Source organism: Berghia stephanieae, chromosome 4 (assembly GCF_034508935.2).
Source record: "Berghia stephanieae isolate SIO BIC M18660-M18661 chromosome 4, UCSD_Bste_1.3, whole genome shotgun sequence".
NCBI lineage: Eukaryota > Metazoa > Mollusca > Gastropoda > Nudibranchia > Aeolidiidae > Berghia > Berghia stephanieae.
Window position 1 is genome coordinate 68,032,852 of NC_088363.1, and position 19,612 is coordinate 68,052,463.

The 19,612-nt window shown below is 37.6% G+C and overlaps 2 protein-coding genes across 3 annotated transcripts in view; one reads left to right on the forward strand and one right to left on the reverse strand.

Moving 5' to 3' along the window:
• LOC144971102 (mitogen-activated protein kinase-binding protein 1-like) overlaps positions 1-2,441 on the reverse strand; it is a 45,208-nt gene extending 42,767 nt beyond the window's left edge. Inside the window, exon 1 of one of the 2 annotated variants that reach the window (XM_078911499.1) lies at positions 2,374-2,441. The gene's annotated coding sequence lies outside the window, so the exon portion shown is untranslated. The remainder of the gene's footprint in view (positions 1-2,373) is intronic. The other variant, XM_078911500.1, reaches the window with a different exon arrangement.
• A 22-nt stretch (positions 2,442-2,463) lies between these two features.
• Positions 2,464-19,612, forward strand: part of LOC144971103 (uncharacterized) — a 28,355-nt gene continuing 11,206 nt past the window's right edge. The window contains exons 1-5 of the mRNA XM_078911502.1: positions 2,464-2,651; positions 11,488-11,699; positions 13,412-13,677; positions 14,970-15,086; positions 19,030-19,227. Coding sequence (XP_078767628.1) covers positions 11,519-11,699; positions 13,412-13,677; positions 14,970-15,086; positions 19,030-19,227 — 762 coding nt within the window. The 5' untranslated portion in view covers positions 2,464-2,651; positions 11,488-11,518. The remainder of the gene's footprint in view (positions 2,652-11,487; positions 11,700-13,411; positions 13,678-14,969; positions 15,087-19,029; positions 19,228-19,612) is intronic.

Sequence of the window (19,612 nt, forward strand, 5' to 3'; positions counted from 1 at the left end):
TAGAGAATAAAAATTTTTTTCGCGGCGGTGGCGGGGTTTGAACCTGCGACCTTATTGGTACGACAACTCCGCCTGGCAGGTGAGAGCGTGGCTCTACCGTGTGAGCTATCCACGAACACAAAAATATTCGTTTCAAACCCAAAGTCATTTCTAGATCCCTCTCTCACCCACTTCTTGAGATCGCCGATTCGTTCGCCACCATCGCGAAGTAATTTTGACCAGCAGTTAAGCTCAATAGCCAATATTCTCATCACAAACATATAACATAGAAACGATTGAGACATTGAGTATGCTCCGGTGTATGGGGTGAATTTCTAATTCAGAAAAGTGAGTGGAGCAGGCACTTATGTTGGTAACAACAAGATATGAAGTGAGTAGAAAAGTGCCAGAAGACAATAGAGAATAAAAATTTTTTTCGCGGCGGTGGCGGGGTTTGAACCTGCGACCTTATTGGTACGACAACTCCGCCTGGCAGGTGAGAGCGTGGCTCTACCGTGTGAGCTATCCACGAACACAAAAATATTCGTTTCAAACCCAAAGTCATTTCTAGATCCCTCTCTCACCCACTTCTTGAGATCGCCGATTCGTTCGCCACCATCGCGAAGTAATTTTGACCAGCAGTTAAGCTCAATAGCCAATATTCTCATCACAAACATATAACATAGAAACGATTGAGACATTGAGTATGCTCCGGTGTATGGGGTGAATTTCTAATTCAGAAAAGTGAGTGGAGCAGGCACTTATGTTGGTAACAACAAGATATGAAGTGAGTAGAAAAGTGCCAGAAGACAATAGAGAATAAAAATTTTTTTCGCGGCGGTGGCGGGGTTTGAACCTGCGACCTTATTGGTACGACAACTCCGCCTGGCAGGTGAGAGCGTGGCTCTACCGTGTGAGCTATCCACGAACACAAAAATATTCGTTTCAAACCCAAAGTCATTTCTAGATCCCTCTCTCACCCACTTCTTGAGATCGCCGATTCGTTCGCCACCATCGCGAAGTAATTTTGACCAGCAGTTAAGCTCAATAGCCAATATTCTCATCACAAACATATAACATAGAAACGATTGAGACATTGAGTATGCTCCGGTGTATGGGGTGAATTTCTAATTCAGAAAAGTGAGTGGAGCAGGCACTTATGTTGGTAACAACAAGATATGAAGTGAGTAGAAAAGTGCCAGAAGACAATAGAGAATAAAAATTTTTTTCGCGGCGGTGGCGGGGTTTGAACCTGCGACCTTATTGGTACGACAACTCCGCCTGGCAGGTGAGAGCGTGGCTCTACCGTGTGAGCTATCCACGAACACAAAAATATTCGTTTCAAACCCAAAGTCATTTCTAGATCCCTCTCTCACCCACTTCTTGAGATCGCCGATTCGTTCGCCACCATCGCGAAGTAATTTTGACCAGCAGTTAAGCTCAATAGCCAATATTCTCATCACAAACATATAACATAGAAACGATTGAGACATTGAGTATGCTCCGGTGTATGGGGTGAATTTCTAATTCAGAAAAGTGAGTGGAGCAGGCACTTATGTTGGTAACAACAAGATATGAAGTGAGTAGAAAAGTGCCAGAAGACAATAGAGAATAAAAATTTTTTTCGCGGCGGTGGCGGGGTTTGAACCTGCGACCTTATTGGTACGACAACTCCGCCTGGCAGGTGAGAGCGTGGCTCTACCGTGTGAGCTATCCACGAACACAAAAATATTCGTTTCAAACCCAAAGTCATTTCTAGATCCCTCTCTCACCCACTTCTTGAGATCGCCGATTCGTTCGCCACCATCGCGAAGTAATTTTGACCAGCAGTTAAGCTCAATAGCCAATATTCTCATCACAAACATATAACATAGAAACGATTGAGACATTGAGTATGCTCCGGTGTAAAAAAAAAATTTTTATTCTCTATTGTCTTCTGGCACTTTTCTACTCACTTCATATCTTGTTGTTACCAACATAAGTGCCTGCTCTACTCACTTTTCTTAATTAGAAATTCACCCCATACACCGGAGCATACTCAATGTCTCAATCGTTTCTATGTTATATGTTTGTGATGAGAATATTGGCTATTGAGCTTAACTGCTGGTCAAAATTACTTCGCGATGGTGGCGAACGAATCGGCGATCTCAAGAAGTGGGTGAGAGAGGGATCTAGAAATGACTTTGGGTTTGAAACGAATATTTTTGTGTTCGTGGATAGCTCACACGGTAGAGCCACGCTCTCACCTGCCAGGCGGAGTTGTCGTACCAATAAGGTCGCAGGTTCAAACCCCGCCACCGCCGGGAAAAAATTTTTTATTCTCTATTGTCTTCTGGCACTTTTCTACTCACTTCATATCTTGTTGTTACCAACATAAGTGCCTGCTCCACTCACTTTTCTGAATTAGAAATTCACCTGATCACACAAAACTGTTAATGTTTTGTTTCGGTAATTTTTATTCCAATAATTTAATAATTAGATGACACTTGTTAAAACTATGACTCGAATTCCGGAAGTACCGTGAGAAGTGAGAAGTGAAAATCATTCAGTTTTCAGCCTTGCCTTTTTTTAAAAAAAAGAGAAAATGGATTAAAATTGCTATATTCATACATTTTGAATACGTTATTTCTTACATTTCTGTCGAGCTGAGCAACTGCATTATGACATCATAGGTTTGTTTTGGTTTATAATTCAACTTCTCGAGTCTTGTGTTAGGGACTTGGACTTGACACTTGACTGATATAAAATATCATAAGATAAAAAAAATTTCAGGATCTTTTCTCTTTCCCTTTCACTTTATCTCATTAAGTCATTAAAATTAAAATCAGGCTCAAGACTACACTGGGGTGATCTATATTATTACCTTTCCATGTGCTCTAGGTTATTGGTCACATTGCAAAATATGCTCAAAGTAAAGTGATCCGACAGAGTGAAATGTTCACAACTTTATTAGAGAGGTGGGCCTTTGGCCTACCAACCTCCGCTGCACGTCCAACTCGCCTTGAAAGAGCATGCATTCACGTAAAATATAAAGATTTTTTTTAAAAACCTACCTCTGTTTCAAAAACTAGCATCTTTCAACTTTCTAAGAAACATTTTGATTTTTCAGAACTTTATTAGTTCGTTAAAAAATACCGGCCAATCTGACCCGTTGAGTCGAATGAAAACGAAATTTTGTTGTTTACACGGTTCAAAGGAAATGCCGTAAATAAGCTTTCATGGACTTCCTGTGTTGTTTTTACAGTGTCACGTGACAGTTTTGAGAAATTTGTCGTCTGCTACAAATAATTAGACCGGTAGGGGGTAGATATTTTCGTTGGAGCAGAGAAAAAGTGAGTATTATTTCTTGTACTTGTAGAGAGGCCTAGGGTCCACCAGCAGTCAAGTTGATTGAATAAAAGAAAAAAAGGCCTTTTTTATCCGCCGCCACCACCACCGTGAGAGTGGAGAGGGGGGGGGGTTGCATGATGAAGACGAAAGGGAGACGTGTCGCTTGTGACCTTGGTGACATAGAGCATGTCAACGATGCTGGCAGATGTTCTTAACCCCTTAACAGCGAAGCAATTTTTTTGCTTTCAGATAATAGTTTGCTTTTATCTTTATTATTGTTAACGGAGAATACAGCTTTTCCACCAAGAGAGCAGTCAGACTATTGCAACTCGGACTTCAATTGTCTATAATCGTTTTGCCGTTACTTGTCTTTTGATGAAAGAGGATTTGGTATAGGTCAAAGATCGAATTTCGCCGCTAAAGGTTGCATTGCTACTGGGTTTGCTCTCTCTCCCCCCCCCCCCCCTCCTTTTTTACTTCTTTTTTTTTTCAACTTAGTATTGTTGATTGCTATTTCCTTTTTTTATGTTTAGCAAGTGCCGTAGGAGTCTCACAGGATGCAGGAGTACTGCAATTAACCCTTTGCCAGTGACATTGATTTTTTTGTTTTCAAATAATAGTCGTCATTTATATTATTTTTTAATGCAGAAAAAATAAACGTTCCACCATAAGAGCAGTAAGAATATTGATAAAAAGCGCTTTGAGCACGTTGGCTCAAGTTTTTAAATTGTAATTTGTTTTTTGTCTTTTGATGAAAACGGTAAGATTTTATTTTTGGTCCAAGTAAGATTGATATTCGCCTTTAAAAGGTTAAGTTGTTTTGTTTTTTCAAGTTTTTTTGTTTTGTTTTTCAAATGCGGAATCGCTGCTTCTTTTTTTTTCCTCAACTGGCAAGCTATCGCTGTACTTACCCGCATGGCTTGCACACACAACAGGATACATCTAGGTCACAAAACCTTACATCCAGGTCACAAAATCAGACAACTAGGTCACACATCAAGACATCTCTGTTTCGTTTGTTCCAAGATAGCAAAACAAACCAGACGTCTTGGAGTTCGAAAGAGCTTTCCATAAAATATTTGGTATTTGCAAGACCCCCAGAAACCAATTCCCTATACAGCTCTTGTGCACGGTTACTTATGACCTTGATTTCTTTCGTACCCACCCCCAAAATCCCACTTATTGTGTGTTATAGGCAGAACATAATAAATAGCTGGGCTGCCACATGCGTGACTAAATTGGCCAAAGAGAGAATCTATACTTTGGCATTAGACACCAATTACCTGATGTCTTGGTTTTTAATCCTAGCCGAGTGAGAGAGAAAAAACAAAACAATCATACATGTATCTGCAAACAGCAGAACGTTTTCATTTTACATTGAGATGGGAAGGGGAAGGGATAACACTATGATAAGAAGAGAGAGAGAGAGAGAGAGAGAGAGAAGAGAGAGAGAGAGAGAGAGAGAGAGAAGAGAGAGAGAGAGAGAGAGAGAGAGAGAGAATGGGCGGGGGGATGGGGGGATAGTAAGGGGGAATGGGAAAAGATGAAAGAAACAACGGGTTGCCTGATGACGTAGATCAAAGGAATGTTACAGCGGTGTTCACGGAGCGTACTTCGTGAAATTTTAACCTTTTACAGTGACACTGATTTTTTTCTGCAGATTGCTTATGCGGAATAAATCGTTTCACCAAGAGAGCAGTAGTAAGAGTATATTTCGACTCGGGCTTCAATTAAACTATAAATCGCAAAGCTTGTCTTTTAATGATAACATTAAGACTAAGATCTGGAGTTTGGGGAGTGTAAGATGGAATCTGGCCATTAATGGTTAAAATTGTTTTGATTTTTAAAAAAAATCACACACACACACACACACGGTCACGACAGCGAGGACCATCTATTGCTTGTGTTGCAACGGTAAACCAGTTTACCTGTACGTAGATCCTGAGGCTAGATGCCCCGTTACCGTGTACGTAGGCACTCCCAAAAAAAAAAAAAAAGAGACACACACACTCACACATACACACGCACACACACACACACACAGTCTCGCATCCGCTACGAACTAATTTTGCGCACCAATTTTTACTGCACTAATGCACCAAATTGCATACCTATCTAGGGACACTTTTTTCCGTATCTTTTTCTCAATAGACTTTTAAAAAAACCTTTGTTTTGCTTGCACGGCACCGGCACCAGACGTAGTAACAGACGGAAACCCACACGATTTCGCGAGAATGAATCGTGAAAATATTTAGGATATAATTTCAAACAGAACTTTTGAAATTCATCAAGGATTGTCTAGTACCGAATGTTTTTTTATAGAAAACAAATGCATCTTCAAATCTAAACTGCTTTTGACGGTTAGCGGTAAGTTTTTTATTTATTTTTCTGTCCAAACGAATGATTTGTCCTGGTATAGAAGCTAAGTATTGGTAACACCGGCGCACCTCTCTAGTATGTAGCATCGGCATCACGATTGGTCATTTTGTTCAGCTTGACTACCTGGATTATGATGGAAATCGATATGTTTACAACTTTCATATAAACAATGCAGCGTGTTTAAATTTTTAAAGAAATGTCCAGTCCATGGAGAACAACAGATCATGTGATTGATGACTTGGTAGTTATCTACCTTGAACGAAAACATGAATATATATAGTATAGATTGCTCCCATTCGCATTCATTCTAATTCTATTTCTAATAATGGTACCAGTTTCATGAAAGTCGTATAAATAGTCAAGTAACATTATCATTAGCTGGGTGAAAAATGCGCCTTATTATATTCCTTTGTAATTTATTCCTGAACTTTGTGACCAAGAAGCCGTTGATTTTTCACTCAAATGTCAATAACTTTTATAAGAGTACTTCCGTAGTTTCACAGCACATAAAGAGGGGATTTTTTGAGCAGGTTAATTACAGGCCGGCCCTATTTCTCCGAACGTTCAGGAAAATAAACTTGATCTCTATTTCTCTGAAATGGTCGGCTAGTCTCTAGTAGCTGATGGGCTATGGACGCGGTTGGTGCAACAGTAAATGCTCAAACTCAAACAGAGTTGACAGGGAATTCTCACGAATCATCAAGCTAATCGTGAATACTCATGGCACTTTCACTTTTGCACTTCGCGCTGCACTATCAAAGAGAGAACAGAAAAAAAACCTAAATAAAATTTAAACCCCAAAAAAAGTTGGAGCTTTTATATTTATATAGAGCACAATATCCCCTAAATGTGCTCAACAAAGCGCTTTACAAGGGGTCCCTCACCAACAGTAACAATTAACATCTAGGATTGGACATGACGCCTGTTAGGCGATATTACTATTACAATTTTTTTTCAGAGACAACGCTGTTAACGGCCAGGTGCTCATTTTACACCCGAGCTTTCTCCAAGAACTCAACTATTCGTCGAGCGAGGCTCTAACCCAGGACAAAGCCAAAGTCTCAAGACGAGAACAGAGGTTCATGCATCATACATGCATCAATTTTAGTTAATGATTAGGAATCTTAAATACAAGAGCATATATTAGCAACCTGACATACAAATCAAATGAAATTATAATTGTCACCAACAGGGCTCGAACCCACGTAGTTCAGATCAGAATTTCGAAGATTTATCAACTGAGCTGATGAATCAGTTGACAATTGAAAATTAGAACTTTGTGTCGCTGCTGCGATGAGATTTTGCTTTAAAATGACAATAAAATTCTAAAAATAGCGACCGATAAAACTTTATTTAAACCGATGATTAAAAAAAACAAACCTTTAAAATTCTAAAAATAGAAACACAGTAATGAATAGACCAGGATAAATGTTGTTGAGACAAAAATAAATGAATAAATTTTAATAAAAGAAATAAAATTCTATATTTGACCAAATTTGGCCACACACATGGCTTGCGTCCGCGCAGTGAAAGTCTGAAGATGTCACCTCTCTCGTTTTTATGGGCACTTTTTTACATCGTAACGTAATAGGGGTGTTGATCTTAATAATAATAATAATAATAATAATAATAATAATAATAATAATAATCTTTATTGTCCAAATTAAAGGCAATTCATGTGAGGTAAACAATGCTCAGTTTGGTTCATGGTATGAACATCAACACATTTACAAATACAGACACAGCCATACACGAACATACACGCTTGCACATTGTTTCTACACGTGTATACAAAAGAAATGAGCGTACATACAAACACATATACATACATACATACATACATACATACATGCAGACATACATACAAACCAGCATATCATCGTATATGCATGCCTACATTCATACATACATACATACATACATACATACATACATACATACATACATACATACATACATACATACATACATATATACATACACACAGACACACACACAGACAGATAGAACGATACGATATATTTGCTGGGACAGCAGATAACCATATTATAAATATAGTGTCTTATATTAAGAAGAAGATGGCAATGATTGTGATGATGATGATGATGATGATGATGATGATGATGATGACTACGATAATGATGATGATGATGATGATGATGATGATGATGATGATGATGATGATAACGACGGCGGCAATGTCGATGATGATGATTCACGACACTGCTTCTCGTTATTTTCATTGGTTGTCTCATTTTTCCACAGAAGATTTGTTAATTAATTTTATGGCGGTTGGAATGAAGGTTGTCTTATGTCGATTTGTCCGACATTTTGCTTCTAGATACCGTCTTCCGGAGCGCAGAAGTTGGAATTTTTCGTTCAGCGGATGCCTCTTTTCGTTGATAATGTTAAAAGATTTCTTCTCAACTGCATTAATATAAGTTGTGTCAAGGCTTCTAAGGTCTGTGTTAATTATTTTTGAAGCCTCTCTGAGGGTTCTATGTAGTTTGGATTTTTCTTTTGTTCCACAGCTTCCATACCACGTTGTGATGCCAAACGAAACGATACTCAATATTAATGACTTGTAGATTTGTATCATGGTCTTTCTGTTCACATTGAAAGACCTTAATTTTCTGAGTATATACAAGCGCTGGTTACATTTTTTGATGACATTGTTGGTGTGCGATTCAAATCTTAGACTTATCTATAATTACACCAAGGTATTTAAACGTTTCAACAGTTTCAACCGCCTGATTGTTAATTTTTGTTATTTGTCTTGCTCTTTTTCCTATTTTTCTGTGATCAAACAGTTGTTCCTTTGTTTTTGTTACATTGAGCTCTAGACAGTTATCGGCACACCATTTGCTGAATTTACTAACTTGCTCAGTGTATTTAAATTCGGAGACGGAATCATTGAGCAGGCCGAGTATTGCGGTGTCATCAGCATACTTGATGAGTTGGCAGTTATCAAAGCTAGCCACACAATCGTTTGTATAGAGGATGTAAAGTAGAGGTGAGCTTACACACCCTTGTGGGCATCCGTTTGAAAGAGTTTTTACTGATGATATATTTGAGCCTACTCTGACATGTTGGGGGCGATCGATGAGAAAGTTGTTATACCAGTTGATGAGGTAATGGGGAAGGTTTAGAGCATGCAGTTTACTAATTAATATGTTGGTTTTCATGGCATTAAAGGCAGACGAAAAATCGACGTATAGGATTCGGCAGTAGTTGGCGGGTGAAACATCCAAGTGATTTGATATTGAATGCATCACTGTGAGGAGTGCGTCTTCCACACTAAGATTTTGTTGGTAGGCAAACTGATATGGATCAAGTATGTGTTGGTCATATATAAATTGCAACAGCTCTCTTTTCAGAATCTTTTCCAGACATTTCATAATAATTGATGTTAAAGCAACAGGTCTATAATCATTCAGCTGAGTTGGTGGATTCTTTTTGGGTACTGGAATTATAGTCGATGTTTTCCATATAATTGGGATTTTCTGTTCATCTATTGAACGTTGGAAAATAGGCAAGAAAGGGACAGCTAGTTGGTTGTTACAGTTTGAAATGAGTTCCCCACTAAGTCCATCTGGACCTGGTGCTTTTTTCTTTTTACATAATTTAAGAACATTGATGACCGCCTCTTCTTCGATTTCTGGCGGAGGAGACGTATTTTTTGTTATGATATTAATTTTTGAAAGTACGTTGTCAATGGTGTCGAATCGACAGTAAAACTTATTTAATTCCTCGATATTCATATGTGTGTCATTGTTAAAATCTGTCTTTTTGTTGTTAACGCCACCCATTTCTTTAATCATCCTCCACGCCTGCGATGCATTTGAATTTTTAAGGTTTGTTTCCATTTTATCTTTATATTTACGTTTTTCTTCATAAATTACCCTCTTTAATTGTTTTTCTGCCTCGTGCTGCTTGTTTTTGTCCCCACTCATATGAGCGATTTTCTTCATATTTATAAATAACTTAACTCGTTTGTTGACCCAAGGTTTGTTGTTGTTAAATATTTTAATCCTTTTAGTGTCCACGCACAAATCACAACAGAAATGAATATAAGACGTGACAACATCAACCCACTCGTCCAGTGACATGTTATCAGACATGAGTTCATCCCATATTGTGCAGTCAAAACAACCTTGGAGTTTGTTTATATTTTCTGTTGACCAAAGACGAGTTTCTTTCACAATCGCTTTATGTTGTCTTAATTTAGTTTTGTAGGTTGGAATCAACAACACACTATTGTGATCTGAATTTCCTATTTTTACTTTTTGAACGCTTCTGTATGAATTTTTAATATTTGTATAGCACAGATCCAGGGTTTTATCTCGTCTGGTAGGAACAGAGACGTGTTGATAAAAAGAATTTATAGGAGGGCAGTGATTGAAATCACCAAGAATTATTACGGGGGCATCAGGATGTTTTCTTAAAAAATTAAATGATTCCTCCTCAATTACCCGTAAAGCTGTGTTAGCATTCGCATCAGGAGGGACGTACACAGCAATGACATAAATAAGTGGGAATTCCCGAGGTAAATAGTGGGGTCTAAGAGAGAGGGAAATGAGCTCGATGTCCTTTTCACATAATGAACGTGTAGTTCGACAGCTTTTGCACCAGTTTTTGTTGACATACACACAAATACCACCACCTTTTTGTTTTCCTGTCATTGAGCTATCTCTGTCACGCCTATGTATTATGAAATTTTCCAATTCTACACTTTTATCTGTATCTAAGTCTGAAAGCCATGACTCTGTAAAACACAGTATGCTTGAGTTTTCATAATCAGGATCAAATTTACACAACGCGCTAATATTGTCCGCTTTGTTTCTGATAGATCGAACGTTTGAAAGTATAATCATAGGTAGTGGTACTTTACCAGTTCTTCGAATTCTTTGCTTGACGCCTCCACGTTTTCCTCTTTTTCTTTTCTTGATTGAAACAATAAAACCTTTTCGATCATTTGTTTTGATTGTTGTTTGTCCAATATCAAGCAATTCGTTTTTTGTGTAGACGACGGTCGCCATATTGTTTTTATTTCGAACACAACAACATTGTTCACTCGTAGTAACTTTTCATGCTCTACACATTATTGAAATAGGTACCACAAATAGAAATATTTAAATATAGTCATACCTGTATTCCAATTACAAATAATAAGTCCATATACAAAAACGATGGCAGATAATAACACAAGAATACAAACTTTTACTGATGAACAACAGAGCAATGAAAAACGGAGCAATGAAAAACCAAGCGTCGCCATTGTCGTCTATCTCGTTTTGTTTTAATAATCAGTTGATATTTCCACTTTTTAACAACCTTTGTCCCCTTTGACTTGTCCAATTTTTCTTTTCCTCACAGTAAGTTAACACAAACACTCACTCTCTCTCTCTCTCTCTCTCTCTCTCTCTCTCTCTCTCTCTCTCTCTCTCTCTCTCTCTCTCTCTCTCTCTCTCTCTCTCTCTCTCTCTCTCTCTATCTCTCTTTTTCTCTGAAATAAATACCAGGAACAATACAAGTTTTAAAAACAATCCTTTCACTAACTGGCAACCGTTGAAGATCATATAAGATTTCTTTTGTGGGGTCATAAGATTTTAAAATCACTTTTGGGGCTCTGTTTTAGCTGGCACACCTAAACGCAATGAATTACATTCATGCTAATACTAATAGGTTTCCGATTTCACTTTTCAAGTAAAACATAGTGGTTATGAAAAGGGGTTTGGGTATTAGATTAGCACTTCTTATAATTTTTATCCTTTTACTTTTACTTTGGTTTAATTTCAGTTGAGACCTGCAGCAGACTTAATTAGAGTGAATGAATTGGCCGGCTCCATTTGATCGAATGAAGTCAAGGAGCTTTTTTATAGTCATACTGTTGTTAATTGTGTCAACAGTGTCACTATGGTATTTGACTTCCTACCCATCACAAAGTTTTCGATCAATAGTCTCCAAGACCCATACAGGGATAAAGAATTTGCCATCCAATATAAAATTTGGTAGGTAGTATTTCTATAAATTGTGTATGTATTATGTCAAAAAAGTATTGGATGCTATTTAACACAAAGCAACCAGAAATTTCTCTTAATTATTCAAATTCTGTGAAGAGAATAAGCATTTTTGGGCAAAGCTAAACGAACATAAAAATAATTATTTGATGGTATTAAAATGAGACATGCATTGGTAAGTTTGCACACAGAGATCTAATTTATCAGAGAATATTAAGATTTTTTAAATGACAGTTTCCTTTAATTTCCATGTGTTAAAAATCTATATCATCTGATTTTACTCCGATACACTTATTAAATCTGCTGAGAATTTGTTTTTGTTGTCTTGCTGTTTTAGCCATGAGTCTGTTTACCCCATCAAAAAAAAATTTAATGGCCTCTGTGAAAAAGACAAAGGTTTGTTTATCATTCACAATTCATGACCAACATAAAATTCAATTGGCCATGGAGTGCAAAATAGTATAAAACATCTTTGACTGCTAGATTGGTTTGGGCTCCAACCTTTGATTATTGATATTGACTTTCAATTTTCATGTTTTCTTTTTTTTCCAATTGTCGAGAAGAGGAAAACTTCTTTTATTCAGCAATGTCAATCAGACAGAACTTTTTCCCAAAAACATTATATCATGATTGTCTCCTCGTGAGACTATGGAAGAAAAGAAGATTGGCAATGCAGTTGTTTATTATGAGTAAAAACTTGCATTCAAATAGACCTTGGGTCAACATCATAAACACTTTCATTTCATGCCTACCGGTCAAATTTGGAAGCCTTGCTGTTTATGGGCATAAATCACGTTTTGAGATAGAAATGTGCGGAATTGCTCTGAATATATTGTTCAGTGCCATGCATTTTTAACTTGCTTGCGCCAAATAATTGTGAAAAGTATTCAGAATCTGGAGAGTCCACGATTTTAGCTAGTCTGCAAGTTTTCAACACAGCTATGATTGATGGGTGGGTTCCTGACCTCCCATAGTGGGCAGGGAGGTACATACTGTGTCTTCTATCCCCCAATGTCTGTTTTCCAACATGCTTTCTGTCTTTGTCTTGGAATGAGATTACTTGGTTTTGTCCTGGCCCTGGCTGGATACCCTAGCTGGGAGGGAAACAGTCAAATGTATAGTTAGAGTTTTGGGAGATGATATTTTTTTCCTTGTAAATCATCTCCCTGTTATGCACTGTATTGTTTTGTTTAAATATTATATATGATTTTTAAACATTTGAGTGTATCCCTCTTCTTAGTTGGGACCTGGGCTTGTGTGTGGATGAGACTTTTAGGTGATCTCAAACTAAGTACTTTGATAGTGTGCTCTTGGAATCTACATCTGTTTCCTATTTGAACAAATTCCCCTTTGTCTTACCTTTTCTTGGGTGCTTTGATTGTAATTCTAGAACTTTTGACTATCCCATTTTCTTCCTTTTTACTGGCGCTGATATGACCTTAATGTGTTGCAAGCGCCGTAAAACCCTTAAAAACAAAAACACACAGCTATGATTGACATGATCTAAACTGCTTTTTTAATTACTTTAGGGAGATTGATTTTAAATAATCATTTTTTCATAACGTGTCCATAGTTTTGTATTGAAATCTTTTTTTTTCTACTAAGGGAATATAGATAACAGATAATTTTACGCACCCAGAGCCTGCATATACTGTTTCTTATTAATCATTCTTGACCTTTGCAATTTATGACTTAATCAACAGACAAAGAGCTTACAGTTGATCCTCTATACTTAAAACGGCTTGGTTTGATCAGGCAGTCACAAGATGGTAATGTCCCACAAGATCATCAAAAAGTACAGTCCGAGCGACCCAGCTCATTGCCAAAGCTACTCCCTGTCATAGCAACTGGAGCTAGACCTGACCTATTAGAAGAGGCAACTGTTTTGTTGAAGTCAGTCCAAAAACTGTTGCCAGATTATCGAATGATAGTGTTTGACCTTGGATTATCATCTTCAGAGAAAACCAGAGTAAGTTTTAATTGTGTCTACTTTTGCATCGGGTTCATTATGGTTTAATGTGGGTCATTTTATATAGTTGTTTGACATTGTTTGAAAAGCAGAAATGGTTTTAGCTTTCTTATTTAATGAGCATTTTTGACATGGTACACGTGACAATAAATCAGCAATAAAAATGTTGAATATTTCATATGGTACAGCAAAACCAAGGATTGATGCGTTGACTGATTGACTGATTAATTTGTTTAATGTTAGGCTAGATGAAGTGACCAATTGATAATGATGATAATATTTGGTGTTGAATTGCCAAGAATGTAACGAATTGAAAATGAAATGAAAATGTTGATGTTGTGTATGTCGCATGCGTGAAAGAAAGAGAGGAAGAGAGAGAGAGAGAGAGAGAGAGAGAGAGAGAGAGAGAGAGAGAGGTGTCTGTTCAATGTTATAGTTATCATATAACGTTATGACAAGTGTAACTAAATGACAAATTGCCATATTTGTGGACAATAAAGATCTATTATTATTATTATTATTATTATTATTATTATTATTATTATTAATTTATTAACAAGTTTTTTGGGACTTCACCATTTTATTGTTTTTTAAATTTTGAATGTTGGTATGTAAAGTTTAAGCATAGTTGTAAATAGCTGGCTACTTAATTTTATAAATATTAACTCTCAAAGGCTTTAGACAATTTGTTTTTGAAATGTGAATAATTTCTTCACTTTTTTGACGATAGTTAACGAAATAATATTTTTTACCACAAAACTATTTAATAAAAACAAAATCAAAGTAGCCAGCTATTTGGAGTAACATGTCACCTATTTTAGTTCCAAATATCAAAACTCCGGCTTTAAAATTTAAAAAATGGTCATGTCCAAGAAAATGTTTATGGTGATTAGATTTTGGGGGAAAAATGCAATATTTATCAGATTCTGAGACCATGACCGTTGGGTATGGGTTTTGAATTGCAATTTTTGACTATATCATTCAGCAAAATTATGCGTTGGAATGAAATAAGGAATGAATATTTGAATAAATTATTCAAGGACAGTCACTTCCAAATATTTATAATTTTCACCTAAGCTGACCCCATTTGCACTCGCAAGTCCCCTCAAAATATTCATTTTTAATCTTAAAACTGGTAACTCAGACATTGTGTGCTGAACAAAATTTAGCTATGAGATTTTTAAAATATTGAAAGTGAAAATTAAAAATTATAAACATCGCTCACTTGTTCTTAATACCACTCAATTCTTCTACATTGACCAAGCAAATATATTCTTCTTTCTCAACACCAGCTGAACAAATATTGCAATACTTCATGGAACTGTGAGATTCAATTATTTCAGTTCAATAGCTATCCATCTCACGTCAGTTACCTTGATACTCACAGCTACAGACCAGTTTGCATCCAGGTAGATTATTCTATGTTTTTGACTGTTTTTCTCCTGCTTTTTTGTTGTTGTTTGTTTGATTTTTGTTAATGTCGGGGAGGAGAAGCCACAATATTTTGCGGGGAAAGAAAGGCTATTTAAAAAATCACTTATCTTTTTTTATTTATTATACTTCTGTTTTGTAGAGATTAACACAGAGACAAGTCTTTTGAGTCATTGACAATCAAAATCGGGCCGGTAATATGAAGTTCGTAGGTGCAAATTACTCTTCAGGGCTATGTGTGTGATCCAGCGATTTGACACTTGCCTTCTGACTGGAAGGTCCAGGGTTCGAGTCCTGCTCTGAGCAGTGCATTGCTGAGTCCTTGGAAAATACTCTTCACCCATATTCTATAAGCTTTCTCAGGTGTAAAATGTATACTTAGTCGTTAACAACGTTGTCTCTTTCGGAAAAAGGGGGTAAAAATGCCTCCTACACGTTAAATGTTGCTGTTTGTTAGGGACCCGCTTGTAACGCGCTTTGAGTACGTTTAGTGGTTATTGCTAAATGCTCCAGTTTATGTTTATTCTCGCATTCAGGGTTGCCAGATAGCGATTCCCATCATCAAATGACTAGTGAAGCCAAAACTCCCGTTTTACCTGGAAAAAACGGGTCTGGAGCAAAAAAATTTGGGTTACCGGCAAAGCCCATCACATTCCGATGAGGTCATATTGTTCCAAGGATATCCCCACCACCACCAAATTATCATCACTACCATTACAACCTCCACCACTAAATCATTATCACTACTATTACAACCACCACCACAATATCATCACTACTACTACACCAATCACCAACGCATCAGCACTACGACTACTACTACAATCACCCCCACCGTCACATCATCACAACTACTGCAACCACCGCCACCACGTCATCGCTCCCACTATTACAACCACCACTACATCATCTTTGCTTTACTTATTACAAAAACCACTACCTCATCATCACCATCACTACCACTACTACAACAATAACAACCACCACATCATCATCTCTACCACTACTATTACAACCACAATCATAAAATCATCACCACTACTGCTACAACCACCACCACCACCGCATCATCATCACTACCATTACTACTAAAACAATTACCACCACATCATCAATACCTCTACTACTACAACCACCACCACTTCATCATCAACAATACCACCACTACTACTACTACTACTACTACTACTACTACTACTACTACTACTACTACTAATACTACTACTACTACTACTACTACTACTACTACTACTACTACTATTACTACTACTACTACTACTAATACTACTACTTCTACTACTACATTACTACTAATACAAAACCACCACTTTATCATCAACACTACCACTACTTCTACTACTACTACTACTACTACTACTACTACTACTACTACTACTACTACTACTACTACACTACTTCTACACTACTACTACTACCACCACCACCAACACATCATCACTGACCCAACTACTACAATCGCTACCACTACAACCACCACCTCATCATCACTCCCACCACAACTATGACCACCACCACATCATATCATTACCACAACTACTAGAATCACCACCACCACCACCACCACCACATCATCATTACTACTACTACTACCACAACTACTACGAGGGCTCTTTCAGAAATAACCGAAAAATGCCCATTGCTCAGCAACCAGTGGAGATTTTAAAATTCTGTAAACGACATGATATTCCTTATTTCCTTATGGATATTCCCAGAAATTATGAAGTGCATCATTTTGCACAATGAATTTCTAGACGATTTTAAAGATGGCGGCCCACCTTGAAACTTGGTCAAAGGATGAAATCAGAGCTGTCATACGTTTTTTGAACCCCAAAAGTCTGAATCCTACCGAAATTCATAAAGAACTTCAGAGTGTATATGGTGAGCATGTTATAAGCCGTACACAAGTCTATCACTGGTGTAATTTGTTTGAAGCCGGCCATTCCGACTTGACAGACAGGGAAGGGAGAGGGCGTTCGATAACTGCGACGTCAGAAGACAATGTGAAGCGAGTTGATGAGCTTATTCGTCAAGACAGGAGGTTGAAACTTCATGAAATCGCAAGCAGTCTTGAAATTTCGGAAACTTTTGCCCATAGAATTGTATTTGATGAACTTGGCTACAGAAAAGTCAGCGCAAGATGGGTTCCTAAGCAATTGACAGACAATCATAAAGATAAAGATTGGACATCTGCAGGGAACTTTTGAGAAGAAGCAAGAGCTCATGCAGGGTTCACGGTCATACTGCCAACGCCGGCGGAGACTTTCTAGGGTACGATGTGACTTTTCTTGACAGCATAGTCACCGGTGATGAGACTTGGTTTCACCATTGCACCCTAGAAACAAAGCAAGATTCGATGACATGGAAACATCCATCCTCACCTGTCGCGAAGAAATTCAAAGTCATGCGGTCAGCAAAGAAAATAATGGGAACTGTTTTCTGGGACAGTCGTGGTGTTATTCTGTTCAAAACCTTACAACCTGGAGAACCAATCAATGCTGCAAGGTACTGCCAAACTCTTGACAAGCTTAGGGAGGCCATTCGCAGAAAGCGCCCAGGGCAGTTGACCAACGGGGTCATTTTGCAACACAACGCTACACCCCACACAGCACGAGTGACGCAAGGTTGGCTAGAGAAATATGGATGGGAGATTTTGCCACACCCACCACACAGTCCAGACCTCGCACCATCTGATTATCACCTCTTTGGGCCACTGAAACGTGAGCTGGCAGGAAAGCGCTTTGATGTCGATGAAGAGCTTGTTGACCATGTGCGGAAATGGCTACAAAACCTTGACGGAAATTTCTTCCGAGAGGGTATCTATTCCATGGTGCGGCGTTGGCAGAAGTGTGTCGACAGACTTGGTTGTTACGTAGAGAAATGAAGGATGAGTCAAGGTATGAACACGTGCAAGAATTTTGCTGATAGCATAAAAAACGCGGATTTTACAGGCATTTTTCGGTTAATTATGAAAGAGCCCTCGTACTACTACTACTACTACTACTACTACTACTACTACTACTACTACTACTACTACTACTACTACTACTACTACTACTACTTCTACTACTACTACTACTACTACTACTACTACTGCTGCTGCTACCACTGCTGCTACCATTACTACTACTACTACTACTACTACTACTACTACTACTACTACTACTACTACTACTACTACTACTACTACTACTACTACTACTACTACTGCTGCTACTGCTTCTACTACTACTACTACTACTACTACTACTACTACTACTACTACTACTACTACTACTACTACTACTACTACTACTACTACTACTACTACTAGTAACACCACGAGCACTACATACCACTGCTACTACAGCTGTCACTATTACAACCACCACCACCACCACCACATCAGTATCACTACCAATATTACTACAAGCACCACCACATCAGCTTCATTGCTATTACTACTACAACCACCACCGCCACGTCTTTATCATTACCACTAATACTATTATCACCACCATCAAAATTTCATCACTACCAATAGGACTACAACCACCATGTTTTATCTATAAATATCATTCAAGTCAACAGGTGGTAGAATTACCCTTAATTTAAAAAAGGTTTGCATATTACTTGCATAATCATTGTGTAAAAAATAGTTTTATGATTTTTAGACTTGCCTGTAAATTTGTGCTCCGAGGTAAAAATTTAACACGGGTTGTACAGAATAATTTTGACCCCTAACCCTATTTAGCTTTGTTTGGAAATCTTAAACATGCTACTATTGATTTTTAAAAAATTGAACACTGTTTGAGCACCCAATTTGATCAGTATAAACATATGAACTGTAACTGTGACTTATCAGAGGAGAGAGGCAGGGGTAGCCCAGGTTTATGCATACTAAAGCTACCTTTATATTTTCAGGAAATGCTTAAAGCACACGGAGCAGTTATATGGGTGGATGGAGGTCATTATTTTATTGAAAAGAATTTGACCAATTCCCTGGTCAGAGCCCAGAAATCTGGTATTCAGGCATGGCGCATCAAAGACCCAACTTCATCTTTCACCCACCTTAAAATGTTTAAATATTTCAACACCGAACAGCAGTCATATATATTCCAGGTAACCTTTGCATGTATATATATTTATAGTTGTGTGAGAAAAAGTATGGCGCTGTTTCAATGAGGAGCAGAAATCAGAAATATTCGAAAATTTAGAAGCAACAAGAACAAGAGCTTAAGTTAGTTCTTGTCAAGTTTAATTAAAAACTAAGTTGGTTTAAAACATGTAACCCCATCAATGCAAGTTAGCTGCTGTTCTACAATGCCTTTTCTCTATCCTGTCAGTGTTGTCCACTGCTATCTGATTATTATTTGGAAACCAGGAAGTGGCAGACCAACCAATTTTATCAGGAAATTCCTGATAAATGATTTCAATCCCGATTTCCTTATAATAGTAATAATCGCTCATTTTCATCGCTGTGTTTCTCAATGCGTGTTACAAATAG